The 22,574-nt window shown below is 35.7% G+C and overlaps 1 protein-coding gene across 6 annotated transcripts in view; it reads left to right on the top strand.

Moving 5' to 3' along the window:
- FAM185A (family with sequence similarity 185 member A) overlaps nt 1-22,574 on the top strand; it is a 150,383-nt gene that overhangs the window by 32,024 nt on the left and 95,785 nt on the right. For 4 of the 6 annotated variants that reach the window (XR_010945401.1, XM_067746022.1, XM_067746021.1 and 1 more), the window contains exons 6-7: nt 9,301-9,396; nt 13,258-13,392. Coding sequence is in view for 4 of the 6 variants with exons in the window: in XM_067746022.1 (XP_067602123.1) it covers nt 9,301-9,396; nt 13,258-13,392 (231 nt within the window). In the remaining 2 variants the exon portion in view is untranslated. Of the gene's footprint in view, nt 1-9,300; nt 9,397-13,257; nt 13,393-20,396; nt 20,515-22,574 lie in introns of all 6 variants that reach the window. The other 2 variants (XR_010945400.1, XM_067746023.1) reach the window with 2 other exon arrangements.

The following is a 22,574-nucleotide window of genomic DNA, read 5'->3' as shown; positions in this document are numbered from 1 at the left end:
GGCTAGTACCACACTGTCTTGATTATTGTAGCTTTATAACAGTAAGTCTCTTTGGGATTAGCAGATGCAAACTAGTAAATATAGGACGGATAAACAACAAGGTCCTACTGTATAGTACAGAGAATTATATTCAGTAACCTGTGATAAGCCATAATGGAAAAGAATATGAAAAAGAATATATATATGTATAACTGAGTCACTTGACAGCAGAAATTAACACAACATTGTAAATCAACTATACTTCAATAAAATAAAAAAAAATAGTAAGTCTCTAAAATAGGTAGTTTTCAAAATTTGTTCTTCTTTTTTTAAATTTATTTTATTTATTTACTTTTGGCTGCGTTGGGTCTTCACTGCTGTGTATGGGCTTTCTCTAGTTGCGATGAGCGGGGGCTACTCTTTCTTGCAGTGCGTGGGCTTCTTATTGCAGTGGCTTCTCTTACTGTGGAGCACAGGCTCTAGGTGCACGGGCTTCAGTAGTTGTGGCTTGTGGGCTCTAGAGCACTGACTGATTAGTTGTGGTGCACAGGCTTAGTTGCTCCATGGCATGTGGGATCTTCCCGGACCAGGGATCGAATCCGTGTGCCCTGCATTGGCAGACAGATTCTTAACCACTGTGTCACCAGGGAAGTCCCTGTTCTTCTTTAAAAGTGTTTTGAATTTGATTTTCTATATAAAATTTAAGATTAGCTAGTCAATTTTTTACCAAAAATTTTTTACCAAAAATCCAGTTGCAATTATATTTGGAATCAGTTTGGAAAGAGGAGACACTCACAAAAATTGAGTCTTTCAATTCATGAACATAGTGTAATTCTTCATTTATATATATCTTTAATTTCTGTCATCTTGTTTTGTAGTTTCCAGTGTAGAGGTCTGACACATCTTTTGTTAAATTTATTTGTGTTTTTGACCCTATTATAAATGGAATTTTAGAAAATTTCTTTTTCTAATGGTCTGCTGCTGGTATATACAAAATACAATTGATTTTTATACATGTACCATATATCTTGTGACCTTGCTAAATTTATTTATTTGTCCTAATAGCATATTTTTTAGAATCCAGAATTCTTTTCTATGTAGGCAGTCACTCCATTTGCAAATTAATACAGTTTTACCTCTTTCTTTCCAATCTGTATTCCTTTTTTTTTTCTTTTGCCTTATTAGGCTGGCTAGGTTCTTCAGTACGATATTGAATAGTAGTGGTGAAAGTAGGATTCCTTACTCTTGTTCCCAATCCTAGTATACAATATTAGAGGGAATGCATTCATTATTTTACCTTTTAGGTATGATGTTAGCTATACAGGCTTTTTCTAGATGTTCTTTACCAGACTGAGGAAATTCTTTTTTATTATTAGTTTTCTGAAAGTTTTTTTCTTTTCTTTGATCATGAATGGTTGTTGAATTTTGTCAAATGCATTTTCTGTATTTATTGAAATGATTGCATGTTTTATTCTTTTTTTACTCTATTAATATGATCAACTACATTGATTTTTGCATGTTAACCAACCTTGTGTTCCTGGGATAAACCGTACCTAATCATGATTTATTATCCTTTTTATACATTGTTGGGTTTGGGTTGCTAATATTTTGTCAAGGATTTTTGCATTCATGTTTATGATGAATGTTGATCTGTAATTTTTTATTTTGTAAAATCTCTGTAGGTTTTGCTATTAGGATTATGCTGTCCTTATAAAATGAAGTTGAATAGATTCCCTCCTTTCTCTTTTCTAAATTTATGTAAGATTGGTATAATTTCTTCCTTAAATATTAGATAGAATTCACCAGTGAAACCTTCCTTGCAAATAAGAATGTTGTTGATAATGAATTAAATTTTGTTAATAGATATTCTGTTATTCTATTTCTGTTTTATCTGGTATTACATTTTGGTAAGTGGTATTTTGAAGGGGTTTGTCTATTTCATTAAATTGTCAAATTTGTTCACATAATGTTCATAGTATTCCCTTATACTCATTTTTATGCCTATAGGATCTATACTGATACCCTCTGTTTCATTCCTGATACTGATATTTATATTCTCTTTTTCCTGATTAATGAGGCTAGACTTTATCAATTTTGTTGATCTTTTCAAAGAACCAACTTTTTACTTTGTTAATTTCCCTGTTGTTTGTTTTCTAATTTATTGATTTTTGCTCTTTATTTTGTTCTTCCTTTTATTTACCTTGAATTTCCTTTGCTCTTCTCTAGCTTCTTCAGGTAAAATGTTAGGTCATTGATTTTAGACTTTGTTAATATTAATTTTTAAATGATAAGTTCTTTTAAGCAGTGCGTCCCCCAAATTTTGGAATGTTGCATTTTTCATTATTATTCATTTTAAAAGACTTTAAATTTTGCTGGTGATTTCATCTTTGGTCTGTACAAGTCTCTTGTTTAATTTTCATATATTTAAGATTTTTCTAGATCTCTTATTTTTATTGATTTCTAATTAAATTTCATTCTGGTTAGAGAACATACTCTGTGTGATTCAGTTGTCTTACATTTATTATGATTTATTTTATCATCCGGCCTGTGGTTCTAGCCTATTGCTACATGCCCTTAAGATGATGTGTAATGCAATGATTTTTTTGTTGTTGTTCTAGTTGTTGTGTCAGTTGCTGAGAGAAGGGGTTAAAGTTTTCAACTAATTCTGTCAGCTTTACGTTTAGCTTTTGAATCTCTGTTATTTAGGTACATACGTATTCATGATTGTTATGTCTTCCTGGTGAATTAAACCTTTTGTCATTATAAAATGTCTTTCTTTATCCTAGGTAATATTCGTTGTCTTGAATCTACTTTGTCTAATCATAATAAAGGCACTCTTTCCTTCTTATGCTTAATGTTAATAATAATAAAGGCACTCTTGCCACCTTATGCTCAATGTTAGCGTGGTGTATCTTTTTCTGTCCGTTAATTCTCAATTGGTCTTTATGCTTAAAAAAGCATCTTTTATACATAGCATATGGTTGGAACTTGCTTTTTTTAAATTCATTTTTAGAATTCTGTCTTTTTTTAAAATTTTTTAAAATTAATTTATTTTTGGCTGCGTTGGGTCTTCGTTGCTGTGTGCGGGCTTTCTCCAGTTGCGGTGAGCTGGGGCTACTCTTTGATGCGGTGTACAGGCTTCTCATTGTGGTGGCTTCTCTTGTTGCAGAGCATGGGCTCTAGGCATGCGGGCTTTAGTAGTTGTGGTTCGCGGGCTCAGTAGTTGTGGCTCGTGGGCTCTAGAGCTCAGGCTCAGTAGTTGCGGCACACAGGCTTAGTTGCTCCGCAGCATGTGGGATCTTCCCAGACCAGGGATCGAACTCGTGTTCCATGCATTGGCAGGTGGATTCTTAACCACTGTGCCATGAGGGAAGTCCCTAGAATTCTCTGTCTTTTAATTGGAGTGTGTAGTCTATTAGCATTTAATATGATTATTTTTATGGTTGGGTATTGGTCTACCATTTTGTTATTTATTTTATTTTGTCCCTTCTATTTTTGTTTCTTTCTTTCTCCCTTTTTTTGACTTCTTTTGCATTAATTGGATATTTTTCAGAATTCCATTTTAATTTTCCTTTTGACTTTTTAGCTATACCTTTTTGCATTTTTTATTGGAGTTTCCAGTGATTTCAATATAGAACTTTAACTTTTCTCAGTCTATTTAGAATTAATATTATGCCACTTCATATAAAATGCACAAGACTTGCAACCAGATAGATCCATTTACCTGTTCTTGTTCTTTATAGTATAGGCTATCTTATATCTACATATATTATAGATCCCTTAATATTGATTCATTGATAAGACTTTTGCTTTATATTGTTATATGTATTTTAAAGAACTTAAAAGAGAGGAAAGTAATATTTTATATTTATCTAGATATTTACCATTTCTAGTGCTCTTTATTCATCCTGAAAATATGATTTTACAAGTGGTATCATTTCCTTAGCATTTCTTACAGTCAGTCCAAGTCTGCTGGCAATAAATTCTCTTAGTTTTCTCTCATCAAAAATGTCTTCATTTTGCCTTCTTTTTGGAAGAATATTATCATTAGGTATATAATTCTGAGTTGATTGATTTTTTTTTTCTGTATGAATAAAATATAAACCAGAGGGCTTCTCTGGTGGCGCAGTGGTTGGGAGTCCGCCTGCCGATGCAGGGGACACGGGTTTGTGCCCCGGTCCGGGAGGATCCCACATGCTGTGGAGCGGCTGGGCCCGTGAGCCATGGCCACTGAGCCTGTGCGTCTGGAGCCTGTGCTCTGCAACGGGAGAGGCCACAACAGTGAGAGGCCCGCGTACCGCAAAAAAAAAAAAAAAATATATATATATATATATAAACCAGAATAAAATACAGGTAACAAACTAGAAAGATATCTGATACATATATATAAAATCTCCATCCATATGTACGTACAACAAATGAGAAGAAAAGGAACAATCAGTGGGATGGGAACATGGATAAACATGAACAAGCAGTTCACAGGAGAAATAGTCCATATACATGTACAATGTTGTTCCACCTTACTGCTAATCCAAAACATCTAAATATAAAGTCATGATTTAAAACATTGATAATATCCATTGTTGAGAAAGTTATGGTGAAACAGAGATTCCTATCAGTTGTTAGTTCAAGTATGAATTGATCAACCATTTTGTAGGTCAGTTTGGAAACATATATCAGAATTGGAAGTATCTACATTTGCTTTGCTCTAGCACTTCCTCTTTTAGAACTTTATCTCAAGGAAAAATCTGGTAAGGATATAAAGATATATGCATGAGGGCATTTATCTCTTTGTTTATGATAGCAAAAGAGAGTATACATTTTAAGTTGTTCCCAGTAAGAGAATAATTATAGTATGGTACATTCATAAAGTGAATATTACTCAGCCTTTAACAATAACAATAACCTAGCTCTATAGTATACAATATAGAAAGATATTCCTGACATTTTATTAAATGAATAAAAAAGAGTAAAACATTGTACTATCATTTCAAAATATTATGTATATTTTCATATCAAGCATTAATTCAGAAAAAGAAGGGAGGAAAAGAGAATGGGAGAGGAAGTGAGAGAGGAGCACAGCAGAAATCATCCAACATTTATATAGAAATCAAAGCTGTTTAGATCCTGTGATAGGTTTCTTCCTTTGAATATATCTGGACCTAAGTCACTGATTTGTGGGAATACGTCCCATTTCTGCTGACAACTGGGTCAGGAGATGCCATACAATTTTTCAAGAACCCATTCGAGCTCTTTCATAAGTCAAAAAACATTGCTAAATTTTTTGTTTAATAATAGCATACTGCTTAAGAGGTTAAACAAATAAACAGAAAGTTGACATAATATTTAAGCAAGTCAGCAAAGTCCTAGTTATCTACTTGGTGATGTGCTATTTCTCACTTTAGTAAATTGGATGGAAGCAACTCTATTACCCCTAGAAAACAGTAAGCAATCAGGGTCAATGAAAAGCTTGAACTACCTTAAGACAACAACTTTTTTCATTTCTATAAGCAAGAATTGTATACCTATCTGTGTACATTACTGAAGCCTTAGAAAAAAGGGCTGGTTTCATTCGTAAATCTCTTTGTCTTAAATAGAATCAAATTTTACATCTTGTTTTTTTTGGGGAAAAACTCAAAACAAAATGTTTTGCTCTAGGAGCAGCAGATTTTATCTATAAAAGGCCAGATAGTAAAATTTTTAAACTTTGTGAGCCACACGGTCTATCTGTACTATGGACCTCTCTCACTTTAACATGAAAGCAGCCATTGACAATATAGGAACAAATAGTTGTGTCTGTGTTACAATAATACTTTATTAAGAAAAACAAGAGGGGGACTCTAATTTGGCGACCCTGCTGTAGAGTCTGAAAACCATTGTTGTTATGAATCTGGAGAAATTTGGGGTTTGATGCCTTAATCCCAAAGATGACAAGTGGGTAATGTTTATTTGAAATTTCTTGATTGATTGGTTTGTGTTTTCCTTAGAGTAAAAGATCTGCTGGAGAAAGTTGAAGGCAACTCTGCAAATCATGACACCCTAATTAAAGTCAATTGAGTAACTTGGATTTTGAGAAATTGAGATCAGTAGAAGTAAAACAATTACAAAGAAACAAAAAGTGATTTAGGTACCTGAGAGGGAAATTTGTTAGATTAGCAGAGGCTTCAAAATACTGGAATGGATATAGAGAAAAGGCCATATAATAGTATCAAATTGGAATATTATGAGACTAGAGGTGATTTAGGTATTATACTATCTGATTTCAGGAAAATGGATTGTGTCATCTCCATGATTCCTTTAAGAAGAATATGTGTAATTATGGTTCTTTAATTCTAGTTTAGATAATATAATTGATTAGCTTCTTAGGTAATCTCATCAGTCACTTGGATTTTGTAAATACATTCTAACATCCTTGTTAGGAAGAACATCCCTGTTCTTCCTAATTTCCATAATACATATAGAGGTCTCTTAGAAGCTGAAGTGCTATAAAAATTTTGATTATGTATATCAAAAGCCTGATTTTACCTAGACTCATATTTTTTAAAAATAATATCTTCTTCTGGAATACCTGGTCATCTTCCATTTAAAAAAAGTCAACAGGAGAAAGCAGAGCTTGATAGTAGATAATGGTGGAATAGAAGTTGCTCACCCGGCTTTACTTTCCCTGCCCTATGTTGCCTCTTTTGGAAGGCACTGCCCAAAGCTGTATACTGGTAATTATATCTTTTAAAAAAGAATATCTTCATAGGTTTTTTGGGGGGGTGTGGGGAGCAGTAGGGGTTGCCTTGTGTGTCTCTCATAAGCCCAGCCTCCTATATGCTATCTCCCTAACATAGAATACCTAAGCAGGACATTAATTTAGAAAACGTTCCTTGAAGTGACCTTAAAATTCTGCCTTTGCAAATCCTTTACATCCTATATATAAAATTCATTCCTTGTTCTTGCAATTAGTGTAGCTTTGGAAGTGTAGGAATCAAGTTGCAGAAATCAAGAGATATCTTTTGTGTTGCTGTTCCTTAGTTATCTACATGTTGACACTTGAGGTGAAATTATAAAAATGCAGAAGAATTTTCTGAACATGCTTGAACAATTTCAAGAGAATTCTCCCTTTGTCTGAAGGAAAAGAGAAAAGTTTGGAATTTTATCCTTTTGAGCTTAGCTGTTATTCTTTGCTTAATAGCAGAGTATATATCACAAATATCTATTTATTTGGTTATATATAGTTTTAGCTGGTAGTTGACATCAGTTTTTCTCTTTTGTCTGTGTAATTTTCCAGGAAAACTCAGTGGTCTCTGTCAGATGAACAAAATCTTTGTCCAAAATTGTGGTGATAGAAAACTCTCTGTGGGAGTTTATTCCAGTCACTGTCTGGACTAATAATTTTCTGTTTACTTCTTAATCTCTAATGCATATTTCCCTTAAGTCTTCCTCCAAGAGCTTTAATAGAATTTTTCTGTTTTGTGAGTCTCCGAAAAATGAAATTCTGTGAATGAAGCCTTAATTTGACTCTTGATAATTAATTTTTCTTTCCAATCATTTGTATTATAGAATACAAAAGAAAATTAGTATTTGTCTTGCTATGTAGCTTTTAAAATACCACATTTGCTTTCTCTTTTGAAAACACATCTTGAGTTTTAATTTTTTTGACAGCCTCCAGTGGATGGTCCATGATTAGAGCTCAAGACCGATAACATGAGGATGTAATTAATTAGTGGCTTAGGATATAATTATTTAGGTGTTGTTTATGGGCCATGATTAGAACTCAAGACCGATAACATGAGGATGTAATTAATTAGTGGCTTAGGATATAATTATTTAGGTGTTGTTTATGTCCCATGTGAAGGGGAAAAGAAATAAAAAGTATTGTTTATGAACCATATAAAAATCTTGTGGGTTTTTTCCCCCTAGAGAAAGCAAGAAATTAAACTGTTGTTTCAAAAATTTTACTTTGTTCAATTTGGGATAATAGACACTTTGTAGTTCACATTATTTTACCGTAATATATATTTACTTGACTTATTTAGGATGTAGTAAGAGATTTTTAAAGGAGTTTCTCTTGGTGCCTGAGAAGAGAAATATTCATCCTTGTCCAGCTGTTCTGTCATTTATATCCAGTGACTTAACTTCCCAGCTTCAGTGTTCGGTTTTGACACGTAAAAATTAAATACACTGTATCTGATAAATGGCATTTTGATTATAGGTTAGAGATAAATTATCTAGAAGTCAAATTTAAACAGTTTCTTCGCAAGTTTTTGTCTTTGTTTACAGTCATTTAACATTTATTGTAAAGAAGAATGTTGGCTCCTTTGTGAGTGTACAAATGTTTTTTGCTTCACATTTTGCAAAAAGTACAATGTAATTTTTGGCATTATTTTCACCATACTCCCTACTTGGTTTCTACTTTGAAGTAATAAAACCTCCTGATAAAATATGCTTTTTAAGAGATCTCTCTGAAAAAATATGCTTTGCTCTTTTCAGGGCAATCAGATAGAATATTGAACTGAAAGTTCTGTTGCTGTGGGAGAGGAGGAAAAAGGAGAAGCTACCTAGCACTGACTCTTCAACATAATTCTCTTGTTTATCTGACTGTCAGCTTTTCCTGGAACTTGAAATGTTGGCTGATTGAAAACTGGGTTCATTGTTGACCTAGGGAAATTTGAGTGTCAAATCAGGACCACCTTAATTGTAATTTTCTTCCCCTGACTTAAAGATAATCTGTTCAATTCCAGAAACTTGAAATATTTAGATATTAACAAGCTTCACCCACTTTTCAGGTCATTCCTTCCCTCCCCCCCATCTCTGTCCCTCTAAGAAATGCAACAAAACCTTATCTAGAGTAATCTTTCACTATTAGCCGCACTTTTTAGTACTAGCAAATTTGCTAAAAGGAGAAAATATAAGAGTTTTGATTTTTGTTAACTTCGCTACTATTTATATGTGACTGTACGTGAAATAGAGTTCTTTAGTAAATATTGAAAGTTGATAATAAACTAAATGTATCAATGGTGCTTAATGGTCTTGGCTGTCATTGCTTGTGTCCTTCCTACGCATTAGGTTTTAGAGTAAACATGTTTAGAGTTAAGTTTTGGAGATTACTACAAGCATAGGGATTTTCTTATTAGTTATCCAGCTGTAGATTTCTAGGTTGCTGATTCTGTTTTCATTTTAAAGCAAAAGATGGTATAGTTATAAGGAAAATACAAAACCTTGCAGGACTCTTAGCTCCTTATCCTAATGCTGAAGTAGAGCCTTTTAATTCAAGTTTATAATTTCAGTTACTCAAATAAGACGATTATGCTTATGGTTCTTCCTTCCTCCTAGATTCGTCTTCTGGATGTCTAAGTGCCTCGACTTATCAGGGTGCCATAGATGTTTATGTCAGCCAACTGGGAAAAGTGGAATTGAAATCCCATAAAGGTTAGCCAAGTAGAATGTTTTATTTTGACATATGGTGTAAGGAAGGTTTTATGTAACATTCAGGAAACAGATGGTCAAATTATCTTATCTACACTGACATAGAGATTTCAATAAAATTTTTCTCTGTTCGAACCCGATTTAAAGACTGGAATACTAGCCCTCTAGACCAGTGATCTTTGAAACTTTTGGAACAGATGGCCATGAAGACTATCTTTCCTTTTGTAATACAAACAAAAATGTTGTAATTTATTGACTGTTATTGTGGAATTTTCTAGTGTTAGTGTTTGGGTTTTTTCAGTTTAATGTCGGAAATAGAATATTCTTTGGAGGGAAAGTGCTCTCATACATTCTTTTGGAAGCTTTCCTGCTAACTTGTAAGAGGACCTTCTCAGGCCATTACTCTAGAGTAATACTTTTAAAAGCGTGATCCTGCAATAAAGGTATCACCAAAAGGTCCTCTAAAGTGATTATTGACTTGGTCTCTTGTAGTATCAGGCTTACGATATGTCTCTTTCTGTAATCTTATTTCTAATACAAATAGCTTATTCTAAGAGTCCAAGTCTTTCATTAATAATTATACACTTTTTAATCATCTGAAGGCTGAATATACAAGTCTTTGTGTGCGTGCATGCACATAGATGTACACGTGCATGCTGGCAAGTGACTTGGGTACTTGGAGTAGCTTGGCTATAGTGGCTTAAGTGACCTGGGTTCAGAAAGTTAAGAACCATAGCTCTGTATAAAAAATGTTTTAGAGAAAGTCTGGAAGCTCTTGCATATGGGCCAGAACAAGGCTATGTGTATAACAGGGAAAAAACCTCCACAGAGACCAGTTGTTCCTGCTGTTAGTAATTTCTTTGCCATGTTGGCAAAGTTTAAATACTTTAAACCTTAAAGTTTAAATTTTAAATACTTTAAAATTTAAAGTTTTAACACTTTTTAATAGCTTTTTGCCCAGTGAGGCTCTCTTGTCAATGTCAAAATAAAACTACAAACACAGACGTCTGAAACTGAAGTTATTGCTGAGACACAGGTATTTTTTGATTTCTCAAGATCATATATTTTTTTCCTTTTAAATAGGATAATATGTTCTCACTAAATTTCTAAGAGCTTCAATAATACTATTCAGGGTATTTTGTAAATGTCAAAAAAGGTCATATAACTGCTTTCTTGTATTATGAAGACCCAAGGGGAAAAATATTACTACATTTAATGTAACTAGTAACAGAGTAGAAACAAAGTTTTGAATACCAGCTCTTACATGAAAATTGTTTCCTGTTTTGTATGGATGGGCAAAAAAGTAAAACAAAAAGCATTGCTAATCTTCATCCACTTTAATTATTTTTAACTATTATTTGGATTGTTGTTCCAGTAACTTATTGAAATAGCATATGATGTTGCAAGACTTGATTGGGATTACAATTTTGTGTTTTCTCCTATTGGGACCATGATACTGGCAGGAGCTTAAAGATAACTGGAAACAAAGATTTCTGTCTTAATTCAGGTCTCTAATTCTCACTACACTTGGGAACAGCAACTTTCTGGAGTGATGGAAAGTTATTCAGGATTCTACTGCTTAATAGTAAAGACATCTGGAATCCTTTCCAACTCTGCCACTGTCTTGCTGTAGGGTTTAAGAGCCAGCTACTTGAGTCTCTTAGGCTGTCCTTTCAGCTCCTATGGCCATTTTGCCAAGTGAAAAAGAATGTCACAATGCTTGTTTCCTCTCTTCCTATGAAACTTAACATAGTGACCTTATTCATTCATTCAGAAAGGCTGTGTTATGGCTTGAGAGTCAGAACTGCATCTGAGTACTGACTTTTCCGCTTAAAAATTGTCCTTGATAAAGCCACTAATCTTAATATATAGTATCCCTTCAATTAATGATGCTGTTGTTAGTATTAGTTCACTTTTTAATTTTTTAAAAATGGTATTGATGTCAATAACCGTGAAGCAGTTTTTGAAGTGAAAAGAGGTTGAAGACATACAGGAGCTCTCCTTTCTAAAGAAGATAGTCTTAGAGATGGGACATTTGGGAAAGCTTTCAAGTCATGAGAATTCTTCATTCATAAATAGGAATGGAGTTTTAATAGTGATAGTTTTTGCTTTTTAAGGATGTGGAGAGAGATGGGGATAGAACTATCTGCATTGCTTAACATTTTTAAAACTCTGACAGGGCTTCCCTGGTGGCGCAGTGGTTGAGAGTCCGCCTGCCGGTGCAGGGGACACGGGTTCATGCCCTGGTCCGGGAGGATCCCGCGTGCCGCGGAGCGGCTGGGCCCATGGGCCATGGCCGCTGGGCCTGCGCGTCCGGAGCCTGTGCTCTGCGGCGGGAGGGGCCACAGCAGTGAGGGGCCTGCGTACCACAAAAAAAAAAAACAAACTCTGACAGATTTAAGATCCCTTATTTAAGAACAGAAAAGAAAGATGTTCATAAAATTATTACATTTGATGTATGTAGAGGTAATGTCCTAGAAAAAGTTTTTAAAATCTGTTATTTTCTACTTTTTAAAGTATGTTTGGTAGAAAAAACATGTATCTTCTATTCCTCCTGACATTTTCCAGGTTTGTTTTTGTTTTGTATTTTCCTAAAGCTCTCATATCTTTTTATGGGCAACTCCTGTTAGTAGTTTACATTTAAACCCTGAAAAGCAATTTATTTTTTAAATAAGGTAAACCAATTGTATTTATGTGCTTTGTTCCCCCCTTTTTGAGTACTAAATATGAAACTTCATCATTCTTAACCCCAGATTATCAGCTCCCATTAGAAAGGCTGAGAAGACGTGGAATTATTTACTGAAACTTAAGCTGATGTTAACCAAACTAGAAAGCACACAAAGACCCATAAATAAATGCCTTCTAAAAGGAATCTTTACAACATTCACAATGGATGTCATCCTGACCATCTTTGTCCACAGAGTTGGGGTTACTGCTTTATGGGAAAGGCCTCTCTTATTTATTTGATATATGAGAAATAGAGAAAGAAAAACTCTTGAAACAGGAGTGTACTGGTGAGTTTGCACTGCAAACCACATAATTGTTTTGAAAAATGATTCCTTCCTAACAGAGTACTTTTTCTTATTTCGTCCTTTAGAAGTTGAATTATTGTAAGATTGTAGATGAAATAAAGTTGAGTGTCTTGCTTCAGGTACCCAAAAAGTCTGTAATCCATTAAAAAGAAATGTTAGTCAGTTGAAATTTAAATATTTCCATTTTAAATTTTTGTTATCGCCCTCTCCACACCCCCAACCAAACAAGGTACCACTGAAAGCACAAGAGCTCAGGGTTCTGGTTGTATTATAATGATCAGTGAGGTTACAAGTCCTGTAATACAATGAGGTAGCAGTGTATGAAACACGAGAATGGTTAAGAGCATAGGTTTGTTGTCATTGAAATGGATCTTGATTCCAGCAGTAGCTGTAGTGGAAACTTGAGCAAGTTCTTATCTGTAAAATCGGAATTATAATAATACCTCATAAAGTTGAGAGAGAAATTAAAAGATAATATAATGAAGGTGTTTGGCTCTTAGTAAATTCTCAATTAATGGTAAATTCTGTCTATAAGCTGCATGTGTATTAAACTCTTCACTTTTCTGGTATTGGATGAGTTGACAAGGGTTATTGGCAAAAAGAGAAATAGTAGTTCATGATGTCCTAATGACTCATATTCTTGACAGAAGATACTGTGAATGCCTTGGGAATACCTGGGAGTAAGGAAAAGGTACAGCTATTTAAATAAAATAAGCTGATGAGTAAAGACAGTGTATCAGGAGCAATGCTACCTGTTCAATCATTTTTTATAATAGGCTCTAGTACTTTTTATTTCTTTGCATTAATAAGCTCTCCTTTAAATTTGTCACAGGATCTGTTCTTGTCAAGGTTGCATCTTCTCTTCAAGCTTATTTACAGTTATCAGGGAAAGAGATTGATGTGAACTCAGAAGTCCATGTTGAAGAAATGGATGAAGCTCATAAAGATGACGGTATAATAATTACTGGTAAGGAGGCTGCATTTTGCTATGTAAGGTGAATAGTCATTGTCCATCTATGAGTAGAAATATGCTACATTTAACTGAAGTTTTAGTCTTTATTCCTTTCCATTGTCACATGTTGGCGTTTGACACTTTTTTCTTCCAACTGCTTATCAGTAACACAATTGCAGACATTTAGTTTGAAGCACTCACTATTCCTGGATAGTGAATAGTCATTGGATAAAATTTATTTGAAGAACTTCCCTATCAGAGAGATATTTGCACACTCATATTCATAGCAGTATTATTCACAGTAGCCAAGAGGTAGAAGCACCCCAAATGTCTATTGATGGATGAAAGCAAAAATGAAATGTGATATATAAACATACAATGGAATACTGTTCAGCCTTAAAAAGGAAGGAAATCCTGTCACATGCTACAACATGGATGCACCTTGAGGACACTGTGCTAAGTGAAATAAGCCAATCACAAAAAAGACAAATAATGTATGATTGCATTTATACAAGATATCTAAGGAAACAAAGTAGGGGGAGAGGAAAATGAGTTGTTCAGCAGGTATGAAGTTTCAGTTTTGCAAGATGAAAAAGTTCTGGAGATCTATTGCACAACAATATGAATATACTTAACACTACTAAACTGTAAACTTAAAAGTAGTTAAAATGGTAAATTTTATTTTATGTGTTTTTTACCATAATCAAAAATCTGAAAACCATTAAAAAATTTTTTTCCTTTTTTGGCACAGCTGCTTTCTAATTCTTGAACTTGAAAATCAACTACAGTTGACCCTTGAACTACAGGGGGGTTAGGGACACTGGTCCCCTGCCCCAGGGCAGTCGAAAATCCACCTGTAACTTTGCAGTCAGCCCTCCATATTTGTGGTTCCACATCTGTAGATTCAACCAACTGCAGATCGTGTAGTACTATCGTATGTATTTATTGAAAAAATCTGTGTATAAGTGGATTTGCATAGGTCAAACCTGTGTTGTTCAAGGGACAACTGTAAATACATATATTACAGTGTAAAATATAAAGTTAATTTTGTATGATTATAATAAATAGGAGTTTGGTTTGGTATTATGCACATTGTAAACTTGATATTTTAGTACAGCCTGACCTTTTAGTACAAATTCTCAATTCCAGAAATGTGAAGAGCTTTTCCACATTTTTTCTAATTACCTGTGGATGTATTAATGGCTGATACTACTTAAAAAAATATTTATGGTATAGATAATATATTTATATAGTAAAAAAAATTAATGCTGGCAAACTTTTTAAAATCTTAACCAGAATGGCATTGAGAAGGACATTGAAATTACCATGAGGTTTTGATATAGCAGTCTATGTATATATACAAGATTGTTTTAAGTTTCTGGTCTCTTAGTTTCAAATGCATTTCCAATATCCTGAATTTGTACTGTCCTCTTCTCACGATTGCTGGTTTTGATGTCATATTTGTGTGTGGATGATTTCCTACCTTTATTCTATGTTTGCCTTTCCCATTTGTTAGTTTTCTTGTTTCTAGTTGTGGCCTTTTCTGTATACAGAAGTTCCTTTAGCATTCGTTGCAAAGCTGATCTAGTGGCACTGAATTCCCTTAACTTTGCTTGTCTGTAAAGCTTTTGATTTCTCTGTCAAATCTGAACATATGTATCTTAAGTATATCATGCCACTCCCCTTCTGGCCTGAAGAACTTCTGCTGAAAAATCAGCTGATAACCATATGGGGATTCCCTTGTATGTTATTTGTTGCTTTTTCCCTTATCTTTTAATATTTTAAAAGATTTAAAAATTTTTCTCTTTGTCTTTAATTATTGTCAGTTTGATTAATAGGTGTCTCAGTGTGTTCTTCCTTGAGTTAATCCTGTATGGGACTCTGTGATTCCTGGACTTGAGTGAGTGTTTCCTTTCCCATGTTAGAGAAGTTCTCAGCTATTCTCTCTTCAGATATTTTCTCAGTCCCTTTCTCTCTCTCTTCTCCTTTTGGGACCCCTATGATGCAAATGTTGATGCATTTAATGTTGTCCCAGAGGTGTCTGAGATTGTCTTTATTTCTTTTCATTCTTTTTCTTTTGTTCCGTTCGGCAGCAGTGATTTCTACCATTCTGTCTTCCAGCTTACTTATTCGGTCTTCTGCCTCATTTATTCTGCTATTGAGTCCTTCTAGTGTATTTTTCGCTTCAGTTATTGTATTGTTCATTTCTGTTTGCTCTTTAAAGCTTTTAGCTCTTCATTAAACATTTCTTGTATCCTCAGTCTGTGCACCATTCATTTCCTGAGATCTTGGATCATGTTTACTATCATTACTTCTGAATTCTTTTTCAGGTAGATTGCCTATCTCTGCTTCACTTAGTTTTTCTTCCGTGGTTTTATCTTCTTCCTTCATCTGTGACCTATTTCTCTGCCATCTCATTTTGTTTAACTTCCTCTGTTTGTGGTCTCCATCCCTCAGGCTTTAGGATTGTAGTTCTTCTTGGTTCTAGTGTCTGCCCCCTGGTGGGTGAAGTTGGTCCAGGGGTTTGTGCAGGCTTCCTGGTGGGAGGGGCTGGTGCCTGCCCACTGGTGGGTGGAGCTGCATCTTGTCCCTCTGGTGTGCAGGGTCGTGTCAAGGGGTGTGTTTCTAGGTGGCTGTTTGCTCAGGACAACTTTAAGCAGCCTGTCTGCTGATGGGTGGAGCTGTGTTCCCACCCTGTTGGTTGTTTGGACTGAGGCGTCCCAGCACTGGAGCCTGCAGACTGTTGGGTGGGGCCGGGTCTCGGTGCCAAAATGGCGACCTCCAGGAGAGCTCACGCTGATGAGTGTTCCCTGGAGCGTCCACCACCAGTGTCCTTGACTCCACAGTGAGCCGCAGCTGACCCCTGCCTCCACAGGAGACCCTCCCTAACCCGCAGGTAGGTCTGGCCCAGGTTTCTATGGAGTCACTGTTTTGCCCTGGGTCCCAGTGCATGTGAAAACTTGTGTACATCCTCCAAGAGTGGAGTCTCTGTTTCCTCAGACCTGTGGAGCTCCTGCACTCAAGCCCCACTGGCCTTCAAAGCCAAATGCTCTGGGGGCTCCTCCTTGCGATATCAGACTCCCAGGTTGGGGAGCCTGACATGGGACTTGGAACTCTCACCCTGTGGGAGGACCTCTGCAATATAATTATTTTCCAGTTTGTGGGTCGCCTACCCAGTGGGTATGGAATTTGATCATATTGTGAAAGTGCCCCTCCTACTATCTCGTTGTGGCTTCTTCTTTGTTTTGGGGTGTAGAATATCACTTTTGGTAGGTCTGAGTCCTTTTTGTTGATGATCATTCAGCAGTTAGTTGTGATTTTGGTGTTTTCGTGAGAGGAGGTGAGCTTAAATCCTTCTACTGCGCCATCTTGTCTCCAGCCCAGAGGACATTGAAATTAAAGTGTGTACGTGCACGTATGCCACAGACTTACCCATGAGATAGTCTCAAGAAAAAGAAAGTGTGGTGGTGGTGTGTGGTTATGATGGCATTGGGGTATCTTCATAAGACCAAGTTTCACAATTATTAACAGCCACTATATTAAATCTTGGCAGAGAGTAAAGATTATTTGGGGGAGGCAGTATTTTTTTGGTCAAAAATAAAGTAATTTATTTAATGACCAAGAAAAAAGATCAAGTTTCAGTTTTAAATATTCATTTTATATATCGTAAAGGTTAAGAAGTCAATCTTAAAAATCATATTATATTAACAAAAAGCAGAGCAGTAATAAAAATAACACCTGTACACTTTCAGATTAACTCAGTGCCTAATGGGCAGACTCTTAGTTACGCAGAGAAAATTTGATGAAAATTTAAGTGTATTAAATGTGGTAAGAATCAGTTTCTTGTGATCTGGTATCTTGAATTTGATAGGGAGCCAATAGAGTTACCTTTTTTGGCCCTGGTAATGTAAAGTAATAATACAAATTTGTTTAATAATGCTCTGAATGATAGCATAATCAAATTATTTTCCATAAGTTAAGAATGTTTGAATTATAAATTATTTTTTCATTTTTCATTCTGTAACTCGTAGAATCATATGCCTTTTTAAAATTTAGATTTAGTTTAAGTTGCATTTCAAAACCCTGTTCTCATCATTCCAACCATTAAAAAAAAGACCTTATTAAATCCTCTAAGAACAGTTACTAGTCCTGTCATTGGATAAAATCATTATCTGCAGACCCAATCTCTTTATTAAGTCCTGCCCATTTCCATTCCACTAAACAGGTACCACCTCAAACTTAATATATTTGAAAACAAATATTATCTTTTCCTAGCCTAGTTCCTCTTCCACCTGTCATCTCTATTTTCCTTTATTTGTTCAGTCAGTTCCTCAGCAAACATTTATTGAGTCGGGTACTGCTAGAAACTAGGAGTGCAAAGATAAGATAATAAAGTTTGGTCTCTCTGCCATCTGAGGAGGTTACATCCTAGTGAAGCAAGACAGACAAACCAGTGAATACAATACAATAAATGTTATAATAAAGGTATGTACGTGGTACTGTGAGAGCATGGAGGTGGCGCATCTAAATTACACTAGCATTGTGAGTTTGAGGAGGTGAGACAAGTCCAATATAGCTAGAGTGTAGCGAGTAAGGGGCACAGTGGTATAAAAGGAGGCTGGAGAGATCGATAGGGATCAGATCATATAGGGCAGATTTGGCTTTTATACTCAGTGCTTTGCAAAGGCACTGAAAGGTTTTAATCTGGGGTTCATATAATCAGATCTGTATATTAGAAAGATCACTAAATGTTGAGTGGGGAAAAATTGGAAAGGACAATGGTGGATGAAGGAAAAGTTAATTTTAATTAGCAGGTTACTGTAGTAATTCAGGAGAAAGAGTTCAGTGACCTCGACTCCACAGTGATCTATTTTAAACTAAACAAATAAATAAATAAGCCTTGGATAAATTTTGGTGGAAAAAAATCGATATAGGTGTACCTCATTTTATTGTACTTTGCTTTATTGCAGTTCACAGATATAATTTGTGTTTTTCACAAATTGAAGTTTTTTGACAACTGTGCATGGAGCTTGTTTGTTGGCGCCATTTTTCCAAGAGCATTTGCTCACTTTGCATCTCTGTATTTCGTTTTGGTAATTCTCACAGTATTTCAAACTTTCAAAATTATTATTTGTTTTGTTGATATGTGGTCAGTGGTCTTTGATGTTACTGTTGCCGTTGTTTTGGGGCATCATGAATGACGTCGCCCATATAAGACATCAAACTTAATTGATAAATGTTCTGTGTCTTCTGACTGCTCTACTGATTGGCTGGTCCCCTGGTTCTCTCCCTCTCCTCAGACCTCCCTATTCCCTGAGACACAACAATATTGAAATAGGCCAGTGAATAACCGTACCATGGCCTCTAAGTCATCAAGTGAAGGGAAGAGTTGCACATCTCACTTTAAATCAAAAGCTAGAAATGATTAAGCTTAATGAGGAAGGCATATTGAAGCCAAGATAGGATGAGAGTTAGGCCTCATCCGGGTAGCCAAGTTGTGAATGCAAAGGAAAAGTTCTTAAAGGAAATTAAAAGTGCTACTCCAGTGAACACGTGAATGATAAGAAAGTGAAACAGCCTTATTGCTGATATGGAGAAAATTTTAGTGGTTTGGATAGAAGATCAAGCCAGCCACAACTTTCCTTTAAGCCAAAACCTAATCCAGAGCAAGGTCCTAACTCTTTCCAATTCAGTAAAGGCTGAGAGGGATGAGGAAGCTGCAGAAGAAAAGTTTGAAGCTAGCAGAGTTTGGTTTAAGGAGGTTTAAGGAAATAAGCCATCTCCATATCATAAAACTGCAAAGTAAAAGCAGCAAGTGCTGATGTATAAGCTGCAGCAGGTTATCCAGAAGATCTAGCTAAGGTAATTAATGAATGTGACTTCACTAAACAACAGATTTTCAATGTAGAAGAAACAGCCTTATATTGGAAGAAAATTCCACCTAGGCCTTTCATAGCTAGAGAAGAGAAGTCAGTGCCTGGCTTCACAGCTTCAAAGGACTGAATGACTCTGCTTAAGGGCTAATGCAGCTGGTGACTTAAAGTTGAAGCCAGTGTTCATTTACCATACTGAAAATCCTACACACCTTCAGAATTACGCTCAATCTACTCTGCCTGTGCTCTATAAACGGAACAACAAAGCCTGGGTGACAGCACATCCGTTTACAACATGGTTTAGTGAATATTTTAAGCCCACTGTTGCTACCTACTGCTCAGGAAAAAAAAAAAAAAAAAAAAAAAAACGAAAAAAAAGATTCCTTTCCAAATATTACTGTGCACTGACAATGCATCTAGCCACCCAAGAGCTCTGATAGAGATGTATAATGATATTAATGTTTTCATGCCTGCTAACACAACATCCATCCTGCAGCCCACAGATCTGGAGTAAATTTGACTTTCAAGTCTTATTATTTAAGAAACACATTTTGTAAGGCTCTAGCTGCCATAGATAGTGATTCCTCTGATGGATCTGAGTAAAGTGAGCTGAAAACCTTCTGGAAAGGATTCACCATTCTAGATGCCACTAGAACATTTGTGATTTATGGGAAGAGGTCAAAATAGCAACATTAACAGGAATTTAGAAGAAGTTGAGTCCAACCCTCATGGATGACTTTGAAGGAAGTCATGACTTTGGAGGAAGTAACTGCAGATGTGGTGGAAATAGCAAGAGAACTAGAATTATAAGTGGAGCTGGAAGATGTGACTGAATTGCTGCAATTTCATGATGAAACTTTAATGGATAAAGAATTGCTTCTTATGGATGAGCAAAGAAAGTGGTTTCTTGAGATGGAATCTAGTCCCGGTGAAGATGCTAGCAGATTGTTGAAATTATAACAAAGGATTTAGAATATTACACACATTTAGTTGATAAAGCAGCAGCAAGATTTGAGAGGATTGGCTCCAATTTTGAAAGAAGTTCTACTGTGGGTAAAATGCTATCAAACAGTATTGCATGCTACAGAGAAACAACGAAAGGAAGAGTCAGTCAATACACCAAACTTCGTTGTTGTCTTATTTTAGGAAATGGCCGTATCCACTCCAGCCTCCAGCAGCCACCAGCCTAATCAGTCAGCAGCCATCAACACTGAAGCAAGACCCTCCACCAGCAAAAAGATTATTAATTGCTAGTCAGATAATGGTTAGCATTTTTCGTTTTACTCTTTATAAATTTTTATTATATAAAAAAATTATAAAATTTTAAATTATGCTTGTAAATGGATGCTATGAGGAAGATGCATGCTTACCTCATTGGTTATTATGAAGCTTCTTAGGCCATTTAATTATTTTTCTGTTATTTGTTACTATATCTTATACTCTAGCCCCTATTTCCTAAACCAGGAAGGACCAAATTTTAGAGCAAAGTTTATTTCCTGCCCACAGTCCAAGAATCTGGGTACTGATCAGCAGATTTCTTTTGGAGAGTAGCACATGATGTACGATGAGGTTGGGCCCCAGGTTGTCTCTGATAGTAGATTAAATCCGTTAAAGTAATCGTACAGAGGGACTTCAGATAAACACAACAGTCTCCTGTGGAGAGAGCTGTATGAACAAGTTATTGAGTTTAGAGAAACTTTTGTTTCATTTTGATTCCAAAACTGGTGCCCAAAAGTCCACAGACCTTATTTATCAAGTGGATATCAAGTGGAATAATTTGAGGCCTAGAAAATTAAAGCAGTTTGCTTTTCCTATGGAGATTTCCAATCTGAAACCCAAATTTGGAAGTAATGAGCAACTTTATGTGTCAGTTGTTATTATAGGCAGCTGAGCTCAGCTCTTTTGGGCCACCATACAGAGCCTATGAGGCATAGAAACAGAAATACTCTCACTGCTAAGAGGTCTGGATTGTATCTGTAACATGATTTCTGCAAGAAACCATGCCAATAAACTTTAGTTCTTGGGGCTCAGGCTTCCCACAGGGTTTGATGTGTCAAACCTGTAATTTTATTTAAATTCCTGCTCCATGATTTCCCTTGTTGTTGCCGTCACTGGTAAATAACTGTGTATTGTGTAATTCTTTTTTTTTGAATTTTATTTTATTTTTTTATACAGCAGATTCTCCAATTTTATAGACATCAGTATACACATGTCAATCCCAATCGCCCAATTCATCACATTACCACCCCCACCCCTGCACCGCTTTCCCCCCTTGGTGTCCATACGTTTGTTCTCTACATCTGTGTCTCAGTTTCTGCCCTGCACACCGGTTCATCTGTACCATTTTTCTAGGTTCCACATATATGCGTTAATATACGATATTTGTTTTTCTCTTTCTGACTTACTTCACTCTGTGTGACAGTCTCTAGGTTCATCCAGGTCCCTACAAATGACCCAATTTCGTTCCTTTTTATGGCTGAGTAATATTCCACTGTATATATGTACCATATCTTCTTTATCCATTTATCTGTCGATGGGCATTTAGGTTACTTCCATGACCTGGCTATTGTAAATAGTGCTGCAATGAACATTGGGGTGCATGTGTCTTTTTGAATTGCGGTTTTCTCTGGGTATATGCCCAGTAGTGGGATTGCTGGGTCATATGGTAGTTCTATTTGTAGTTTTTTAAGGAACCTCCATACTGTTCTCCATAGTGGCTGTATCAATTTACATTCCCACCAACAGTGCAAGAGGGTTCCCTTTTCTCCACACCCTCTCCAGCATTTGTTGTTTGTAGATTTTCTGATGATGCCCATTCTAACTGGTGTGAGGTGATACCTCATTGTAGTTTAGATTTGAGTTTCTCTAATAATTAGTGATGTTGAGCATCTTTTCATGTGCTTCTTGGCCATCTGTATGTCTTCTTTGGAGAAATGTCTACTTAGGTCTTCTGCCCATTTTTGGACTGGGTTGTTTGTTATTTTAATATTGAGCTGCATGAGCTGTTTATATATTTTGGAGATTAATCCTTTCTCCATTGATTCGTTGGCAAATATTTTCTCCCATTCAGAGGGTTGTCATTTTGTCTTGTTTGTAGTTTCCTTTGCTTTGCAAAAGCTTTGAAGTTTCATTAGATCCCATTTGTTCATTTTTGGTTTTATTTCCATTACTCTAGGAGGTGGATCAAAAAAGATCTTGCTCTGATTTATGTCAGAGAGTGTTCTTCCTGTGTTTTCCTCTAAGAGTATTTATAGTGTCTGGTCTTACATTTAGGTATCTAATCCATTTTGAGTTTATTTTTGTGTATGGTGTTAGGGAGTGTTC

Source organism: Pseudorca crassidens, chromosome 8, assembly GCF_039906515.1.
Source record: "Pseudorca crassidens isolate mPseCra1 chromosome 8, mPseCra1.hap1, whole genome shotgun sequence".
Taxonomy (NCBI): Eukaryota; Metazoa; Chordata; class Mammalia; order Artiodactyla; family Delphinidae; genus Pseudorca; species Pseudorca crassidens.
This window is presented reverse-complemented; position numbering and strand designations above follow the sequence as displayed.